Here is a 17,169-nt window from a genome sequence, read left to right on the forward strand (position 1 = left end):
ACGTTTTCTCCCACTCTGTAGTTTGCTTTTTAAAACATCCTCTTATTCGGGTCTTTAGTGAAGCAAATGTGTTTTTTTTTTTTTTTTTATTTTGATGATGCTGTATTTATCAGTAATTCCTTTTAGGGTTCAATGTTTTTGATGTCAAGTCTTAAAAACTCCTTGTCTGGACCTAGAGCTCAAAAAAAATTTTTTTTCCTGAAAACTTTTACTGCCTTGTGTTTTACACTTAAGTCTGTGATGAGCTACTGTGAATTAATTTCTTTGTATAAATTATGAGGCTGAGGTTGAGCCTCATTTATTTACCTCTGGCTAAACATTCGCTCCAATAGCACTTCTTTGAAAAGGTTATCTTCTTCCCTGCAGTGAATGGCTTTGGCATCTTTGTTGAAAATCACTTAGACATACTTGTGGGTCTGTTTCTGGGTTTCATTGATCCACGTGCCCATTTCGTCGCCAACGCCACACAGCCTCTGTTACTGCGGCTATGTAATACGTCTTGATAATGGACAAACTGATTAAGTTTATTCTTCTCTTTTAAAACTATTCCAGCTATTTTGGCTCCTTTGGCTTTCTATATAAACTTTGTTTATTCATGTCTAGTGTTGTATTTTTATTTTTGAGAGGGGGGCAGGTGCAGAGAGAAAGGGGGACACAGAGGATCAGAAGGAGGCTCTGTGTTGACAGCAGAGAGCCCGATGTCAGGCTCCAACTCAGAACCGCAAGATCATGACCTGGGCCAAAGCCGGACACTTGACCAACTGAGCCACCCAGGTGCCCCCCTATATAAATTTTAAAATAAACTTGTCTATACTAACAAAAGCCTTCACTGAGATTTTGACAGAATGTTCGCTAAACGTGCATATCCATTTTGGGAAAGTGGACATCTTTACTATATAATTGAGTCTTTCAATCTATGGAAGACATCTCTCCATTTAGACTTTCTTTGATTTCTTTCAACAACGTTTTGTAGTCTGCAGTATATAACATCCTAGACATATCTTGTTAGATTTATGCTTAAGTGGAGTTTTTTGGGAAGAAAATGTGAATTATATTTTTTCTTGAATTTTGGTGTCCATGTGGTCATAAATACAATGATATTTGTATGCTTATCTTTTATCTTGTGATCTTGCTGAACTTACTGATTCTAGAACATTTTTTTACATTTCTTGTGATTTTGTACTTTCTTATACATTTCTTGGGTATGGTCATGTGATCTGCATAGAGGGATAGTTTTCTTCCTTCTTTTTCAAACTATAGGCCTTTTATTTCCTTTTCCTGACTTACTTTCCTGGCTAGAACTTACAAAACCAGGTTGATTTAGAGTGGTGAGACCTGGGGCGCCTGGGTGGCTCAGTCGGTTGAGCATTCGACTTCGGCTCAGGTCGTGATCTCACGGTTTGTGGGTTCGAGCCCCGTGTCGGGCTCTGTGCTGACAGCTCAGAGCCTGGAGCCTGCTTCAGATTGTGTGTCTCCTTCTCTCTCTGCCCCTGCCCCCCAACTCACACTCTGTCTCTCTCCTTCAAAAATAAGTAAACATTAAAAAAAGAAAAAAAGAGTGGTGAGAGCTAATAGCCTTGCTTGCTCCCAATCATGCAGGGGAAGTATTTTTTTTGTCTTTTACCACTAAGTGTCATGTTAGCTGTAGGTTTTCTGTAGATATTCTTCATCAAGCCAAGAAAATTCCCCTTGTTCTTGTTTTTCTGAGAACTTTCATCATGAATGAGTGCTGAATTTTGTCAAAGACTTTGCATTGGTAAATAGGATGTCGGGTTTTGTCTTTAGTATCTTAATATGGTAGATTGTATTTATGAATTTTCCAAATATTGAACCAGTCTTATATCCTTGGGATAATTTCTACTTGATCATGGTATAAAATTCTTTCTCTGTTATGGAATATTATTTGCTGATATTTTGGTGCAGATTTTTATGTCTATAATCATGAGCTCTTGCTCTGTAGTTTTCTTTTTTTCTTAGACTCTCCTTGTTTGTTTTTGGTAACAAGGTAACAATAGTCTCATAAACATAATTGGTTAAGTGTTCCTCTACTTCTGTTTTCAGGAAGAGACTGTATAGAAATTTAATTCTTGGAGTGGTTCTCCAGTGAAACCATCTGGGCCTGGAGATTTCTTTTTCATGAGTTTTTAAATGACAAATTCATTTTCCTTAGTCATTATGGAGCTATTTAAATTATCTATTTCATACAGATGAGTTGTGGTAGTTCGTGCTTCTCATGAAATTGGTCCATTTTATCTAAGTTGTCAACTTTACGTGTGTAGGTTTGTTGGCAACATTCTCTGATTACCTTTTAATGTCTTCAGGGTCTGCGGTGATTCCCTGTTTGATTCCTAATGCTGGTAATTTGTGTCTTCTCTAATCTTTTTCTTTGTCACTTTCACTTGGCTATTGTTCACTGAACAGCAGACCTTCAACTTCAATTTGAATATAACAGATTTACTTATATTTTTATTTATTTTATAGCTTAATTGGCCATTTTGTGGTTGTTTTTTTTTTTTGTCTTAGGGTTTTTTTTTTTTAGTGGTATATAAACCATGGTAAATCTTAACAGAGAATCTTAATAATAGAGCCAAAGTGTAGCATTTTAAAAACTGACTATTATTGTGGCACACAGATGGCTCATTTGGTTAAGTGTCTCACTCTTAATTTCGACTCAGGTCATGATCTCATGATTCATGACATCAAGCTCTGTGTCAGGCTCTGTGCTGATCGCATTAAATAAACATTAAAAAACAAATTTAGTGGGGCACCTGAGCAGCTCAGTTAGTTAAGCGTCTGATTTTGGCTCAGGTCAGGACCTCACGCTTTGTGAGTTCGAGCCCCACGTCAGACTCTGTGCTGACAGCTCAGAGCCTGGAGACTACTTTGCATTCTGTGTCTCACTCTTTCTTTGCCCCTCCTCCATTCAGTCTGTCTCTCTCTCTCTCAAAAATAAAAACACATTAAAAAAAATTTTAAAACAAATTTTAAAAAGTTGATTATTATTGGAGAAAAAATGCTATTACCTGAGATTCTTAGAATAATTTCAATTGTTTATTTTTCCACTTTTAGTAAACTACTTATTAAATGCTTAATTTTAAAAACATTTTTTTAAAAGTTGATTTATTATTGAGAGACAAAGAGAGACAGAGTATGAGCAGGGGAGGAGCAGAGAGAGTAGGAGACACAGAATCCAAGCAGGCTCCAGGCTCTGAGCTGTTAGCACAGAGCCCAAAACGGGGCTTGAACCCCCAAAGTGCGAGATCATGACCTGAGCCAAAGTTCGACACTTAACTGACTGAGCCACGCAGGCTCCCCTTAAATGTTTAACTTTTAGTAATACCTTATATATACATATATACATATATATATGTATATATGTATATGCATATGTATACACACATAGATATATGTAAGTTTTATAATTTTGAAAGATTTTTCACATCTGTATAGTGTAACCCACCCTTTATTCACAGAAGCTAAGTTGTAAGATCTCCAGCGGATGACTAAAACTGTAGATTTATATATAGTACCAAATCCTAAATATACTATGTTTTCTCCTATACATACATACCTATGGTGAGGTTTAATTTATTAAATTAGGCACAGTAAGAAATTAACAATAGCTAATGAAAAAGAACAATTATAACAATATCTTATAATAAAATTTATGTGAATGTGGCCTCTCTCTCTCAAAGTATATTATTGTACTGTACTCACCCTTCTTCTTGTGATGACGTGAGATGATAAAATGCCTATGTGATGAGATGAAATGAGAATGACATAAGCACTGTGACGTAGCATGAGGCCACTAGTGACCTTGTGACAATGTGTGAGGATCATCTGTTTCCAGAACACAGTTGACCATGAGTGACTAAAACTGTGCCACGTGAGACTACAGGGTAGGGACTGGGGGAGGGAGGCTACCATATTCTCAAATTTCAATCCATGTAATTGCACCGTGTAAAAAAAAAAAAAAATCAACTTAGAATGGATCATACACCTAAATGGAAAATGTAAGCAATAAAACTTCTAAAACAAAGATGGCAGACAACGACAGCTTTATAACTTTGATTTAGGCAAAAAGTTCTCAGCCAGCACACTAAAAGCACAGCCCACAAAAGAAAAACAGTGATAAATCAGGCTTCCTCAAAATTAAGAACTTGGGGCTCTTCAAAAGACACAGTCAAGACAATGAAAAGTCAGACTTGGAAAAAATGTTCACAAACCACAAAGATGTTAAAGGAATTGTATTCAGAATGTATGAAGAACTCTTAAAACGCAACTGAAAAAAAAAAACAACAAAAAACCCTAAAGCCCTTGCAACCCAATTAAAAAAAAGTAACCAAAGAATTTACTGAATGGCTCCATATGTTCTTTATATATTATGCCCTAATTTATATATACACCAGAATATGGTTGTTTCACTCTTGAGGGAAATTATTAACTTCAGCTTCTTCGAGATCCTCAGACTCAATGATTGGGAGGCTGTGCTGATTGCTTTTTGGCACAAAGCCTGTGAAACTATATGAAAGAAAACCATCAGCGCAAAATCAGTCCTTTCAGATGTAATTTACAACCGTAGCCACTAGGGGGCGAGAAGGAAGAGTGACGACATAAAGGGACAGCTTCAGAAAGGATGAAGGGTATACTTTACTCTATAAAATAGACTTCTCCATTTTCGGTGTACGCCATCTCCCAGTTCTCGGGTAGAGGACCTAAATTATCCTCTGCACAAAGAGGTAGGTATTGAGGGAACTTCTGAGAAGCGTCCGTGATGGGAGCAGCGACGATGCTACTATTCACAGGCGGTAACGCTGTTTCTTGGAGAGTGTGCTCTTCCTGGGCACCGGAATCGGCTGTCAAATTGCAGAGAGAGGAGGAGAGAGAAAAATTCATCAATCATACCTCAAAGCAAGGTGTTCACTACTGTCTGCATCTATATTCTTAAAAGCCCTCGCTCTTTCCCAACTGCTGGCCATCAACTCTATTGTTTTATTTAGACGGAAGTTCTCTTAATAGAAAACATCAAAATGACAGACCGCATTTATCGCACTTAAAAAGAAAGAAGAGAAAGACATGCTCAAATAACACTGCTCAAAACCTTGGAAATGCCAAAGAAGAAACAAATTCAGAACTAAAACCCTAATGTCTCTTATACCACTAGGGGCATCGAAACACAGACTGAGCCACACTCTCACTCCTAGGTGTCATTTGGTTTCCTGACTCAGCAGGCCTTGGACAGCAAGAAGAAAACACAGATAGGGTGGCATCATTCTCCATTTTTGTAACAATTATTCAGAACAGTTTTGGTAGACAGTGGCAAAGATCAAAAACCGACACATCAAGCTGGCAAGTATATAAAACTTTAGAGCATAGACACAGCTATCCCAGTGAGTCAGATTCTAGCTTCTTTTGGAAAAGTAAGGGAATGTTCTTGCAAAAAACAAGACAGTTACCCCCAGAACAGTATCATGTGGGTGGACTAATTTGACTTGGGTTTTAAAAGAAGACTCGAAGTACATGAATCTCCTTGCGTTCTTATTAACTGGAAACATCAAGAGATGATGTCATCAACGTATCTACAAATGGCGCTGCTGACATTCTGGCTGAATTTTTATGAGGATGTTAAACGTCAGTCTCCACGGGGCTTTAAAACGTTAAGAATCAGGAGTTGTGGTTATTTTCCACCTCCCACAGTAATTCTCCTGTAGACACTTATGATTTCTGAAAGCAGACTGAGGAATAATGAAAGGCCGTTTTCAAATCTTTCTCTCATGACTCGCTCCCAATGATGCACAAGAGAATGAAGCTAATTCAGAAGTTGGATGGAGGGCGCATGGAGCCTATTAAACAACCACTTCCACCAAAAATCTGCCACCACTGAGGAGGACGCCTGTCGTCTTTCCCTGCAATTCATCTCTACCCTCTTTCTCTAGAACCAGCTCTCAGACTTCCCTTTGGAAATCCAACCCATCAAAGTCCTTGTGGTCCAGGGGGGGACTGACTTAAACCCACACCTAGGGGCGCCTGGGTGGCGCAGTCGGTTAAGCGTCCGACTTCAGCCAGGTCACGATCTCGCGGTCCGGGAGTTCGAGCCCCGCGTCAGGCTCTGGGCTGATGGCTCAGAGCCTGGAGCCTGTTTCCAATTCTGTGTCTCCCTCTCTCTCTGCCCCTCCCCCGTTCATGCTCTGTCTCTCTCTGTCCCAAAAATAAATAAATGTTGAAAAAAAAAATTAAAAAAAAAAAAAAAACCCACACCTAGCTCATGTGGTATGCCCAAGTCACAGGGCTATCACTCTTGCCTTTCTTATTGGGTCAGGTGCCTGATCCAAAGCAAATGAATGCCAGGCATACAAGCGTTTGCTGGAATTATCTTCTGGATGCTGAAATTATTAAGCTGACGGATTCTCATGCTGCAGGTGCTCGTGGCCATCTTGACACAGGTTGGCAAGACCTGACTTAGAATTAAGTCTACAAAGTGGACAGCAGAAATGAAAGAGAAAGCTGCCTAATATTCCTGCCTGAGCCACTGATGCCATGTACTGCTGGCCTCTTCAGTTGCTTGATCCTCTAAATTCTTGCTTAAGCCAATTTGAGTTGGTTTCACAATTTGTATCCATCAGTGCAGGTTAATAAAAGAACTAGAATTTTTAAGGAGAAAAAAGGAAATGAAGCCAACAGGGAAGAAACAATTTGAAATTACAAATCGACAGAAAATAAATTCAAAAACTTGGCAGGATTTAAAAGAGTAGCCCTTAAGTCTCTAGGAGCCAACGTATATTCATTTTTGGTGTTTTTATGTTTTTATTTTCGAGAGAGAGAGAGACAGAATGTGAGCAGGGGAGGGGTAGAGAGAGAGGGAGACAGAATCCGAAGCAACTCCAGGCCCCGAGCTGTCAGCACAGAGCCCGACGCGGGGCTCGAACTCACGGGCCGCGAGATCATGACCTGAGCCGAAGTCGGACTCCCAACCGACTGAGCCACCCAGGCGCCCCTTTTCCGGTATTTTTAGAATGTACACTTCCTACATGGACGTGTACATAGCAATCACCCAGAAAGATGGTGAAAGTGCAGATTCTGACTCCCTACTATAGAGAATAGACTTGGGGGATCGTTCCAAAATGTGCGTTTTTAAACCACCCAGTGATGGAGATTCAGAGACAAGAATCATACTTGGAGGACAGAGATAAAGAGCTCTCAAAAGACTCACTAGAACTTTCGCCTTCTGGGAGGGGTTCTGTCTTGCTGCCGATGGGCCAGAGTCCAAACTCCTATGTCTGCAGTGCCAGCCAAGGCACAAATAATATGTCTAGATGGAGCATTGCAGAGGGTTCAGCCTTTCTGATGGGGGCAAGGAATTCTGTGTGCCATGTCAGCGTCCTGAGGAAGAGTGGACTCAGTATTTCCAGATTTTTTTTTAATGTTTATTTATTTTTGAGAGAGAGACAGACAGAGACAGAGCATGAGTGGTGGAGGGGCAGAGAGAGAGGGAGATATAGAATCTGAAACAGGCTCCAGGCTCTGAGCTGTCAGCACAGAGCCCGACACGGGGCTTGAACTCACGAGATCATGACCAGAGCAGAAGTCAGATGAGCTACCCAGGTGGCCCCTCCAGATCTGTTTTTTAAAGAGAAGGTGGGAATCTGTATTTTTATGCAAAACGTTCCCAATACTTCAATCACAATTCCTTTAAAAGAGCAATATGGCACAAGCAAAAAAACAAAAACAAAAACAAAAACAAAAAGAGAAGAGAATACCGATTACAAGCACTGACTTAGAAGCCAGACTGCCTAACTTTGAATCCTGGCCTCACCCTTTGCTAATTTGGGCAACACACTTAACCTCTGAAAGCCCTGGTTTCCTCATCTATAAAATGGGGGTAATGGTACCAACCTCTCTGGGTTGTGGGGAGGAATGCATGAATTTAGTAAAGCAGCCAGTACAGTGTGTAGGATACAGCTAACAGTATTTATTAGCTGCTATCATCATCAGTTTCTTCATCAAAGTTATTATGATTAACCTTTGTCTTCAGGTCAGCTTGGGCCCTCAGGATGGACGTGACATCAGACCACAGTCCAGATCACAGAGTTTGCCCGTTTCTAGCTGTGTGACTTCAGAACAGACGGACTGCCTTTCTGAGCAAGTGATTCCTCAGCTGTAAAGTGAAAACAAAATGCGCATGCCAGAAGAACTGAAGGACTGAGGACACGTAAAATGCCTGCCGACGGGCCTGGCACTCAGTGTGGGCCTGACGGGTCCTCAGGGACTGGGACCAGCTGCTAGAAACGCAAATGTCCAAAGTCAGTGATCATCTTTTAACATGGTATTTAAGGGCTAGAGAAGTCCTAGGGCAATGGATGACATTCAATAGTTTTATGTAAGAATTTTAATCAACCCATTTTAATAGAAGCTGGATGTAACAAAAAAAGGGGGTAGTGGCAACAGGCTGGACATAAACATTAAAGGATTCGGTTAAACTCTCAATGTAATTTATGTAAAAAACAAAGTCCTGCCAGCGTTCCAAAACCTTGACTATGGGAAGGGAATGTTAGCTCACTGGCAAAATATCTAAGCAACTATAATTTCCTAAAGAAAAATTAAAATTCTTCTAGCAACTAGACCTTATTGTGAAGTATCCAAATATTTTTCATTTTGTATGTTGTACATGTCTTCTTTAAACACATGCTTGATTGACGTATGACTGACATACAAAAAGCCATCGATATTTTTTATTAAAAATATTTCAGCTTCACCGAGGTATAGTGACAAAACTGTAAGATATTTAAAGTGCACATGATGATGACTTCATACTGTCAAAGGATTCCTCCCATCTAATTGATGAACAAAAACAAAGCTACAGATGTTTAATGTGAGCAACTTGACGTGTTTGGCTTTCTGTGTCTTCTTTCCAGTTCAACAGAACCTCAAACAATCTCATTCTCTTAAAGAAAATGCAAAGTCCAAAAATGAGAGGCTGGAAAAAAGTAGAGACTTAAAAATTAATAGTCCTAATCATGGCTTTGACCTTGACATGTGCTCTGATTTCAGAACATCTTTCAATGGATTCACCGAACATTTAGGAGCATTGCTGTCACTCTCTTATGAGAGGTTGCCAATGGATCCCAACGGGATAGGTAGAAGGGACTGTTGGCACACAGACCGATGGGCAACGAGGAAGCCCGGTTCTCCCACTGTCTAGAGTGAGGGAACATGCACTTTTCCTTGGTGATCTCATCTGCAAAATGGGGGAGGTAATACCTATGTTGCTTATCTCTAAAGATTTCCAGGTGGTTTATAGGATACATGTGAAAAGGACTTGTAAACCATAAATAACATCGATAACTTTTTCATTCATAGTAAACAGGAAGCTTCCAAGCATTTAACATACACATACACATACTTGGGGGCTTTTGAGGGTAACTTTGAGAATACAAACTCATGTCAAAAATACACTTCCGGAGCCTATATTGCATTATGTACTTTGAGATTATGTGCATCCTTGACTAGGTACATAACTAATAAACCTGATTCAAACACAAATAGCACACTGGATGAGCATGTAGGCTCTGGAGTCAGCTTGAAATGACAGGTTTGACACTCACTGGTTTTGTGAACTTGGACAAGCTATTAGACCTCTCTAGCATATGGGTAAAGAGCTTAGCAAAATGCCTGCCACATAGCAATGGAGAAACATTAGCTCTTAGAGTAATATTATCTCTTGACAGTCCAAAGCAATGTTTTATCATTGCCTACTAATGGAAAAGAAGCATCAGCAACCTCATGTTCAATAACAGGGGGGCTGTTGGGAGAAAAAAAAAGGCTTCAAAACACAATTAAATATCTTGATGTCTCTTAGAGGAGGTTAATGGATGAACTAGCTACTTTTTAGTTGTGGTGGCCTGTTACATATTTTCCAAGCTGTACGAAACAAAGTACTTATACAAATGTGCTTTAAAAATTTTTTTATTTGTATAAATGTGTGTGCTTGGCTCATAACTCTACCTTCATGAAGCACACGTAGCATTCATTTTCAAGGGCTCCTTCAGGTCCATAGTTTGGGCACGGTTTGTAGAAGAATGCTTTGTGTTCAACAGTCAGTACTGTGGGGAGTATCTGGGGTGACTGTTCACTGCTCAGCTCCTGCCTCCGTCACAGACGGTGGCAGGGATTGTGGCCACCTCCCCAGGATGCTTCTGACCATGTATTTCCTGCCTTTACCTGCAGACATTCCCAATATCACTTAGGCATGCTATTTAGACATCGTGTGCCTCTTTCCAAAGCCACAGAGCAGAAATCTGCTAAGATAATAACAACAGCATGTGAATTAAAAATATCCTGGTCAATATTTTTAATAGCTCCATAGCGTTTCCGTATTTGGATATGACACTCATTCCTTTATCACAACTCTCGCAACCCAGAGCCAAGACCTCATTATGTTACTGTCACTCTGTGCTCCAAGTGGCTGGTGGATTGCTACTTAAAGTGGTTCAGAGAGCAAAATGCTTTGACATAGCTAGTTTGATACACATATCATAGACACAGAGATACACACAGTGTCAATTATTTGAAAGAATTTATATGAGTTAGGGTATGACAGGCTGTCAGCTGTCACAGTTACAGCTCGGTAAGTGAGGAGGCATTTACTCAACACACTGAGGATACCCATCACATGTACATCTGAACATCACTTCTCTATGCATCCTACCAGCTTTCTGGGGGTTAGGACAGGAAGCTGCAGAAGACGTTCAAGTGTCACTTGGCTTTTGTGTGTGTGTGCGCACGGAATGAATGATCAGACTGAATACAGCAATGATGACCTGGGCCCAAAAGTTTTTCTTTGATGCCAGGATTTCAAGCGAAGATTGAATGGAGTCAGAATTTCTGAGGCATGTTTTCTAAGAGACAAAGGTTCCTAGTAGTTAGACATAGGAAGTGCATTAAAACCAACTGTCAACAATTCCTACTTTGTTCTTGCTTTACACCAAGAAATTACTTAATAAATAGAGGAGAGACAAGGACATTCATGTCTCCTGGGGACCGTCTTCCACCTGGCAGGAGTGTTTCACTGCATATCACTCCCCAGGTCTTCTTTCTGGGCCTGGAAATATGTTTTGGTTACGTCATGATGTGCTATCCTTATTTGTTGAAAGATCAAGACATTATAATGTTAGCTACTTTTAAAAAGAAATATTTTAACTTTTTTCCAAAACTGGCTTTCATATCAGCAAGGACTACTAAATATGAATCAGATATTTCTACGTGAATGAAAGGAACTGATTTAAATAAATGCCTATGTAATAAAAGATGGCAAATTTCTCCTAGCTGGAACAATAGTAGGTCAGCCCCTGGCCTAATCCATTCTAATTGGAAAATGAAAATTTTTGTGGACTCAAAATCTTAGAGCTAGAAGGGGGAACTTAGATATGATTTAACCTTAACCATTTTACAGATGAAGAAAGTTAGAAATTACGTTCATAGTAAGACAACTACTGAGAACCAAGAAACCAGGATAACAAATTAGGTCTCTTCTTTATCTAATGCTTCTTGCGGAAGGATTGGGTTACTGGTGTGACAATAAACCATCAAAAATTGTTTTAATTGTCATCTTGAAGAATTTCAGCTTCTGAGCTTAATGAGAAAACGTCATGGGAATGCAAGCGGGTGCAGCCACTCTAGAAAACAGTATGGAGGTTCCTCAAAAAACTAAAAATAGAACTACCCTACGACCCAGCAATGGCACTACTAGGTATTTATCCAAGGGATACAGGTGTGCTGTTTCAAAGGGACACACGCACCCCCATGTTTACAGCAGCACTATCAACAATAGCCAAAGTATGGAAAGAGCCCAAACGGCCATCGATGGGTGAATGGATAAAGAAGATGTGGTGTATATATACAATGGAGTATTACTCGGCAATCAAAAAGAATGAAATCTTGCCATTTGCACCTACATGGATGGAACTGGAGGGTACTATGCTAAGTGAAATTAGTCAGTCATAGAAAGACAAAATTCATATGAATTCACTCATATGAGGACTTTAAGAGACAAGACAGATGAACATAAGGGAAGGGAAACAAAAATAATATAATAACAGGGAGGGGGACAAAGCAGAAGAGACTCACAAATATGGAGAACAAACAGAGGGTTACTGGAGGGGTTGTGGGAGGGGGATGGGCTAAATGGGTAAGGGGCACTAAGGAATCTATTCCTGGGAAATCATTGTTGCACTAGATGCTAACTAATTTGGATGTAAATTAAAAAAAAATAAAAAAGAAAACAAATTAATAAAAAAAAAAGAAAACGTCAAAGAGGCCTGTATAGGCTGTAGAAAGCATTGAACAAACACATTTTCTTAAATATTCTATTAGATTTGCAAACACGAGAAGGAAAATATGGAGTTTAACTAATTTCTCCATTATTGGGAAGGAGTCTACTCAAGTAAGGACTGTAGTGTGATGATGTCAAGAAAGGTCACCAAGAGAGAGAAACACCTCATATGCTGCAGATAGATAACTGCTCCATAGCTATACTCTAAAATATCGAAGAAATTACTTTTTAAGTACAGAAAGAACAGAAGAAACAAGGTGTTCTTCAAAGTCACAATATTATAAACGGGAGTGACTCACGTCTTGTGCAGTTGCTCCATCCTGAGTTACTGTATAAAGTCAAACCTCCATAAAGTGAAAAACATTTGTGATCCATTCTTGGTCACTACACTAACCCGAGAAATAAACACCATAGCCTCTGTGAATGGTGCCCCCAGGAAGTGGGTGCTACCCAACCAGTCTAGTCTTACCTAGAGGCCTTGTCCTTGAAGATCCCCTCATAAAATAGAACGTATCTAAGCTTGGGGGTACATAGCCTTGAATGTACATATAAATGTACAACGCAATGAGTAATATATGTTATATAATATAGAATGCATATGCAAGACAGAAACGAGTATTTATTATCTTTCCATGTTTCTCCATTTGGGGGCGGACAGAAAAATTGGCATAAGCTAACTGAATACATTATGGAGTTCCACTGGAATCTGTACTTGCAAAGCATGAGAGAAAAGGTTGCTATTAGCCTTCTATCAGCATCAATGAATATTAAACCGGTAAACAAATTATCTTATTTGTCTTTATAAGCCATCAGTCGTAATTATGGAATACTGTCAAGGCCAAGAAATAAATGAACAAAATACAAATATTCTTAAGACCTATCGTTTTTGAAGAGAAGGAAATAATGATGAATATTCTAGATTCCCTTCTACAGACATTTCATTCTAGCCCCTTTAAGATATTTGGGTGATGTTAAAATGGTCTTGCAAAGAAGCATGAAAAATAGACCAAGGAAAAGTCATCTCTTCTCCAAACCTTGCATGGTCAGAGATAGAATTTTGTCAGCCCTTCTGAATTCTTCCTGAGAACAGACACCTTCTCATCACTGTCTACAAACACCTCCCACCGCCCCTTCCCCCGAGTCCATCGAGGGGGAAGGTCGTCTGGTCTTTACCTGTAAAGCTACTGTTCATTTCAGGAACGTCATCCTCCTCCTCATTCTCCGTGTGGACTATGCCAGCATTTTGCATATCATTGTAGGACTTGGTTCGCTTTGGGGTCGACTGCTTGGAGCCAGACTGAAGGCTTTGCAAGGCATCCGTCGTGATCACTTTCCCACTGACTGGCTGGCTAGGAGGTTTGGGTGTCCCATAATAGTTTCCTAGGTGATGGAGAGACACATTTGCATGTTTTAGAAAGAATACTTTGTTTTTTTCAAGACTTCACATCCAAATCTCTCAGCACATTAAAAAAAAACATTTTTTTTTTTTAAATAGAAAGCCAGAACAAACTGTATTTCATTTCTGGAATAGGTTACGAAAGAAGTCATTCCTCCCCAGCTAGACATGGTGATTTCAGAAGCCAGGAGGAAAGATGCATTGTTTAGTTGCAAAGTAGCTACTACTAGGGCTAAAAACAAAGGTGGCTGTACTGAATAGCAGAACTTCATCCTCATTGCATTTGAAATTCAGTGGGTCACCTTTTTACATATATGCACCAGCATTATGCTGAATCCAGTTCAGACCTAGCCTCACAGAAAATAAAAAATTCATTATTGCCAGCACCCTTACAGGCCTACAAAGTCAAGGTCACTTTCCCTTAATAAGGAGACTCCTTAAGAGGGAACCAGGGCATTATTTAAAAAGGAGGACAGTGAATACCACGTGGCACCTCTTTAACTGAATGGCAGACTTGACTCTCAGGGTCATGTGGGGTGGGAGTGAACCCTTGCCAAGTTCTAAGAGAAAACTGTGTCAATGAAGGCACGATGGCCACTCTCAGTAACTGTCCATTTCGCGTTTAGCCACTTTTCCCCAATGTTTGGCTCAGTGATTTTGAGCAGTATCTGGATGGGTTTTTACATTTTTTAATTTTAATATGTGTGTATATGTTTTTTATGTGGACTAAAAAAAAGTCTAGCTCCTAAGTTATGGTAGTAATATAAAGGTGACTTTTAAAATTAAGCGAAAAAGCAATACTTTTTAAAACTGACTTTAATTTTAAAAAGGCAGCTAGCTATAGGGGTGCCTGGGTGGCTCAGCTGGTTAAGGATCTCACACTTAGTTTCAGCTCTGGTCATGATTTCACGGTTTGTGGGTTCAAGCCCCACATCAGGCTCTGCACTAACAATGTGGAGCCTGCTTTGGATTCTTTCTCTCTCCCTCTCTCAAAATACATAAAAAAAAAAAAAAAGATAGCTATATCTAATAAAAATTAATTAACCGAATAAATAGTAGTGGCAATGATTCCTTTTGAAAACTTAAATTAAAAATAAGTTATTTTAAAGAATATTTCAAACAAGTAATAGATATTATGTTCAGATGTAGACAAAATCATAAAGGTGATTCACGAATAGCCGAAGTTTGAAAAATGCAGCTTCTAATCAATAATACGCAGTGACTACATGATAAAAAAAACGTTAGCATTAGAATGCCACTAATCCATTCACCGTCTCACGTCTTTTACAGGAAGGCCAGGAAGATAAATTATACTGAGTCTTTCAATAAATCCTAAGCAATGTTTGTAATTCCATGCTTCATAAAGTAGAATTTATAAATAATAACAAACCTTGTATACACTGTTTCTTCCCAAGGACTCAGCCCGCTAACTAACTTCCATACATAATTACATAAAATACACATCTTACTACAAACGCACAAAAGCAAAAGGAGACAGTAATATGCTCTTCTGCACGAGACACACAGATGGTCAAGAAGTGGCTTCCATTGAACCTTATTTTATAATTAAAATTTCTTGTTTATTAACATTATTTCTTTAAAATCCTTTTTGAACCACGACACTTACGAATATACACACCCACTTTCTTTGACAGAGGTGTAAGACTGGGTGTCAGCGGGGAACTCTCAACACACAAGTTAAAAGGTGCAGGAGACTAGTGGGCATCTCTCTGGTATCCTTCCAGAGAGAAACCTAAAAAGCACATTCTGGAGGCTTGTACTCAACTGAATCATTATAGTTCTTTCACGGAAGATGATACTATCAATTTCTTCAAAAAAACTTGTCAGGTGTCCAAGTTAAAGGTACAGAAACTGAATATAACCGCTAACATGTGGGCAAGGGTGAAGCACATGTACGAACCAAGGCCTCTTCTGCATTTCTACAGAGGTTACATCTAAGGACCTCCCACCCTTTTGCTGAAGTTGAAAGGAGACCACAGTGCTGACTTTTTCACAATCTGAAGACTATTAATGAGGCAGGTAAGTAAAACAGCTCACGATTTAAAAGATTATCTTCACAGGGAACAAAAATAGAGACAAAGGTCTACTGAATTTAATTCTAATTCCTTCTGATCACTATTACACTAAGCATCATGTTCATGTTTGAGTTAGAAGTTAAAGACCAAAGTCTATATAAGACTCTTCCACTCAAAGATGTGACCAAGGGATGGGTCCCTTTATTCATAATTTTATAATTATAATTTTACAAACATGATCATTCATTTCCAGTGTCATGAAACCAAATCAACATTCAGGAAGCTGTTGTCATTAAAAAAAAATCAATGAAAACTTAGACATCTTCAGTTAATGACAAAAATAAATGTTGGGAAAAGAAAAGTTCTACCTAAATTTGACAAACAGGTGTGGATTTTCCCAAGTTTTCAAGTGCAGAGTCTTTCTTAAATTATTTCAAAGCAACAATAAACTCCCCAAATAATCCATTTATTCAGTTGTTTCCTGTTTCTGAAAATTAATACTGGACACAAAAAAAGTACATATGATTATGCTGAACCACATGCAGTTACCGTCATAGAAGACAAAGTGTCTCAGGTCAGTCATCTCATTCAGGTTAATCTGAGGTATAGGCGTGAAAAGTATGCGGCCCACCAAAGTGGTAAAGAGACAGTTTTGCCTTCAAATCCTTGCTTCACCACTAACTGACTCTGGGACCCTAGGCGTTTAGCCATTAAAAAACAAAAACAAAAACCAAAAAAACCCCTCATCGTCCCCTTCTGTAAAATTAGGGTTCTAAAAATACCTCGTTTGTATCGAGAGCACCTGCTTTGAGGATAAAATAAGATGGTCCATTAAAAGTCTTTAACCCACATGAAAGTCTGCTACTACACCCACACTCGATAAATACTTACATGTTGATAGTTTGTTTCTAATCATTAAAATGAGCTCATTCCTGGGGCGCCTGGGTGGCTCAGTTGGTTGGGCATCCGACTTTGGCTCAGGTCATGATCTCATGGTTTGTGGGTTCGAACCCCGTGTCAGGCTCTGTGCTGACAGTTTGGAGCCTGGAGCCTGCTTTGGATTCTGTCTCCTTCTCTCTCTGCCCCTCCCCACATGTGCTCTGTTTCTCTGTCTCTCAAAAATAAATAAATGTAAAAACAAATTTTTTTTTTTTAAAAAATGAGCTCATTCCACCATGTTGGAAGGGTTAATGAGACAGTGTATCTGGAGTGCTTGGGACATGACAACTGGGTACTATTCCTTTACTCAGGCAAAATGTGCCAGAGACCAAACAACCTTGGCAAGTTTTTCACACTCAGTTTAATACTTCCTCTCTAAGACATAAATGACAGCCCCAGGCCTAGCGACCTCATAGGATGATCGTGAAGGTCAAATTATTTAACTTGTTGGAAGGTACCCTATAAACTAT

The 17,169-nt window shown here is 39.3% G+C and overlaps 1 protein-coding gene across 18 annotated transcripts in view; it reads right to left on the reverse strand.

Annotated features, from left to right (window-relative positions):
* The window catches only part of MAGI1 (membrane associated guanylate kinase, WW and PDZ domain containing 1), a 638,028-nt gene that overhangs the window by 100,689 nt on the left and 520,170 nt on the right, over window positions 1-17,169 (reverse strand). For all 18 annotated transcript variants that reach the window (XM_023249926.2, XM_023249923.2, XM_023249922.2 and 15 more), the window contains 2 exons: window positions 13,502-13,708; window positions 4,655-4,856 (listed from right to left, as the gene is read on the reverse strand). In XM_023249926.2, coding sequence (XP_023105694.1) covers window positions 4,655-4,856; window positions 13,502-13,708 — 409 coding nt within the window. The remainder of the gene's footprint in view (window positions 1-4,654; window positions 4,857-13,501; window positions 13,709-17,169) is intronic.

This window comes from Felis catus, chromosome A2 (genome assembly GCF_018350175.1).
Source record: "Felis catus isolate Fca126 chromosome A2, F.catus_Fca126_mat1.0, whole genome shotgun sequence".
Classification (NCBI taxonomy): Eukaryota; Metazoa; Chordata; class Mammalia; order Carnivora; family Felidae; genus Felis; species Felis catus.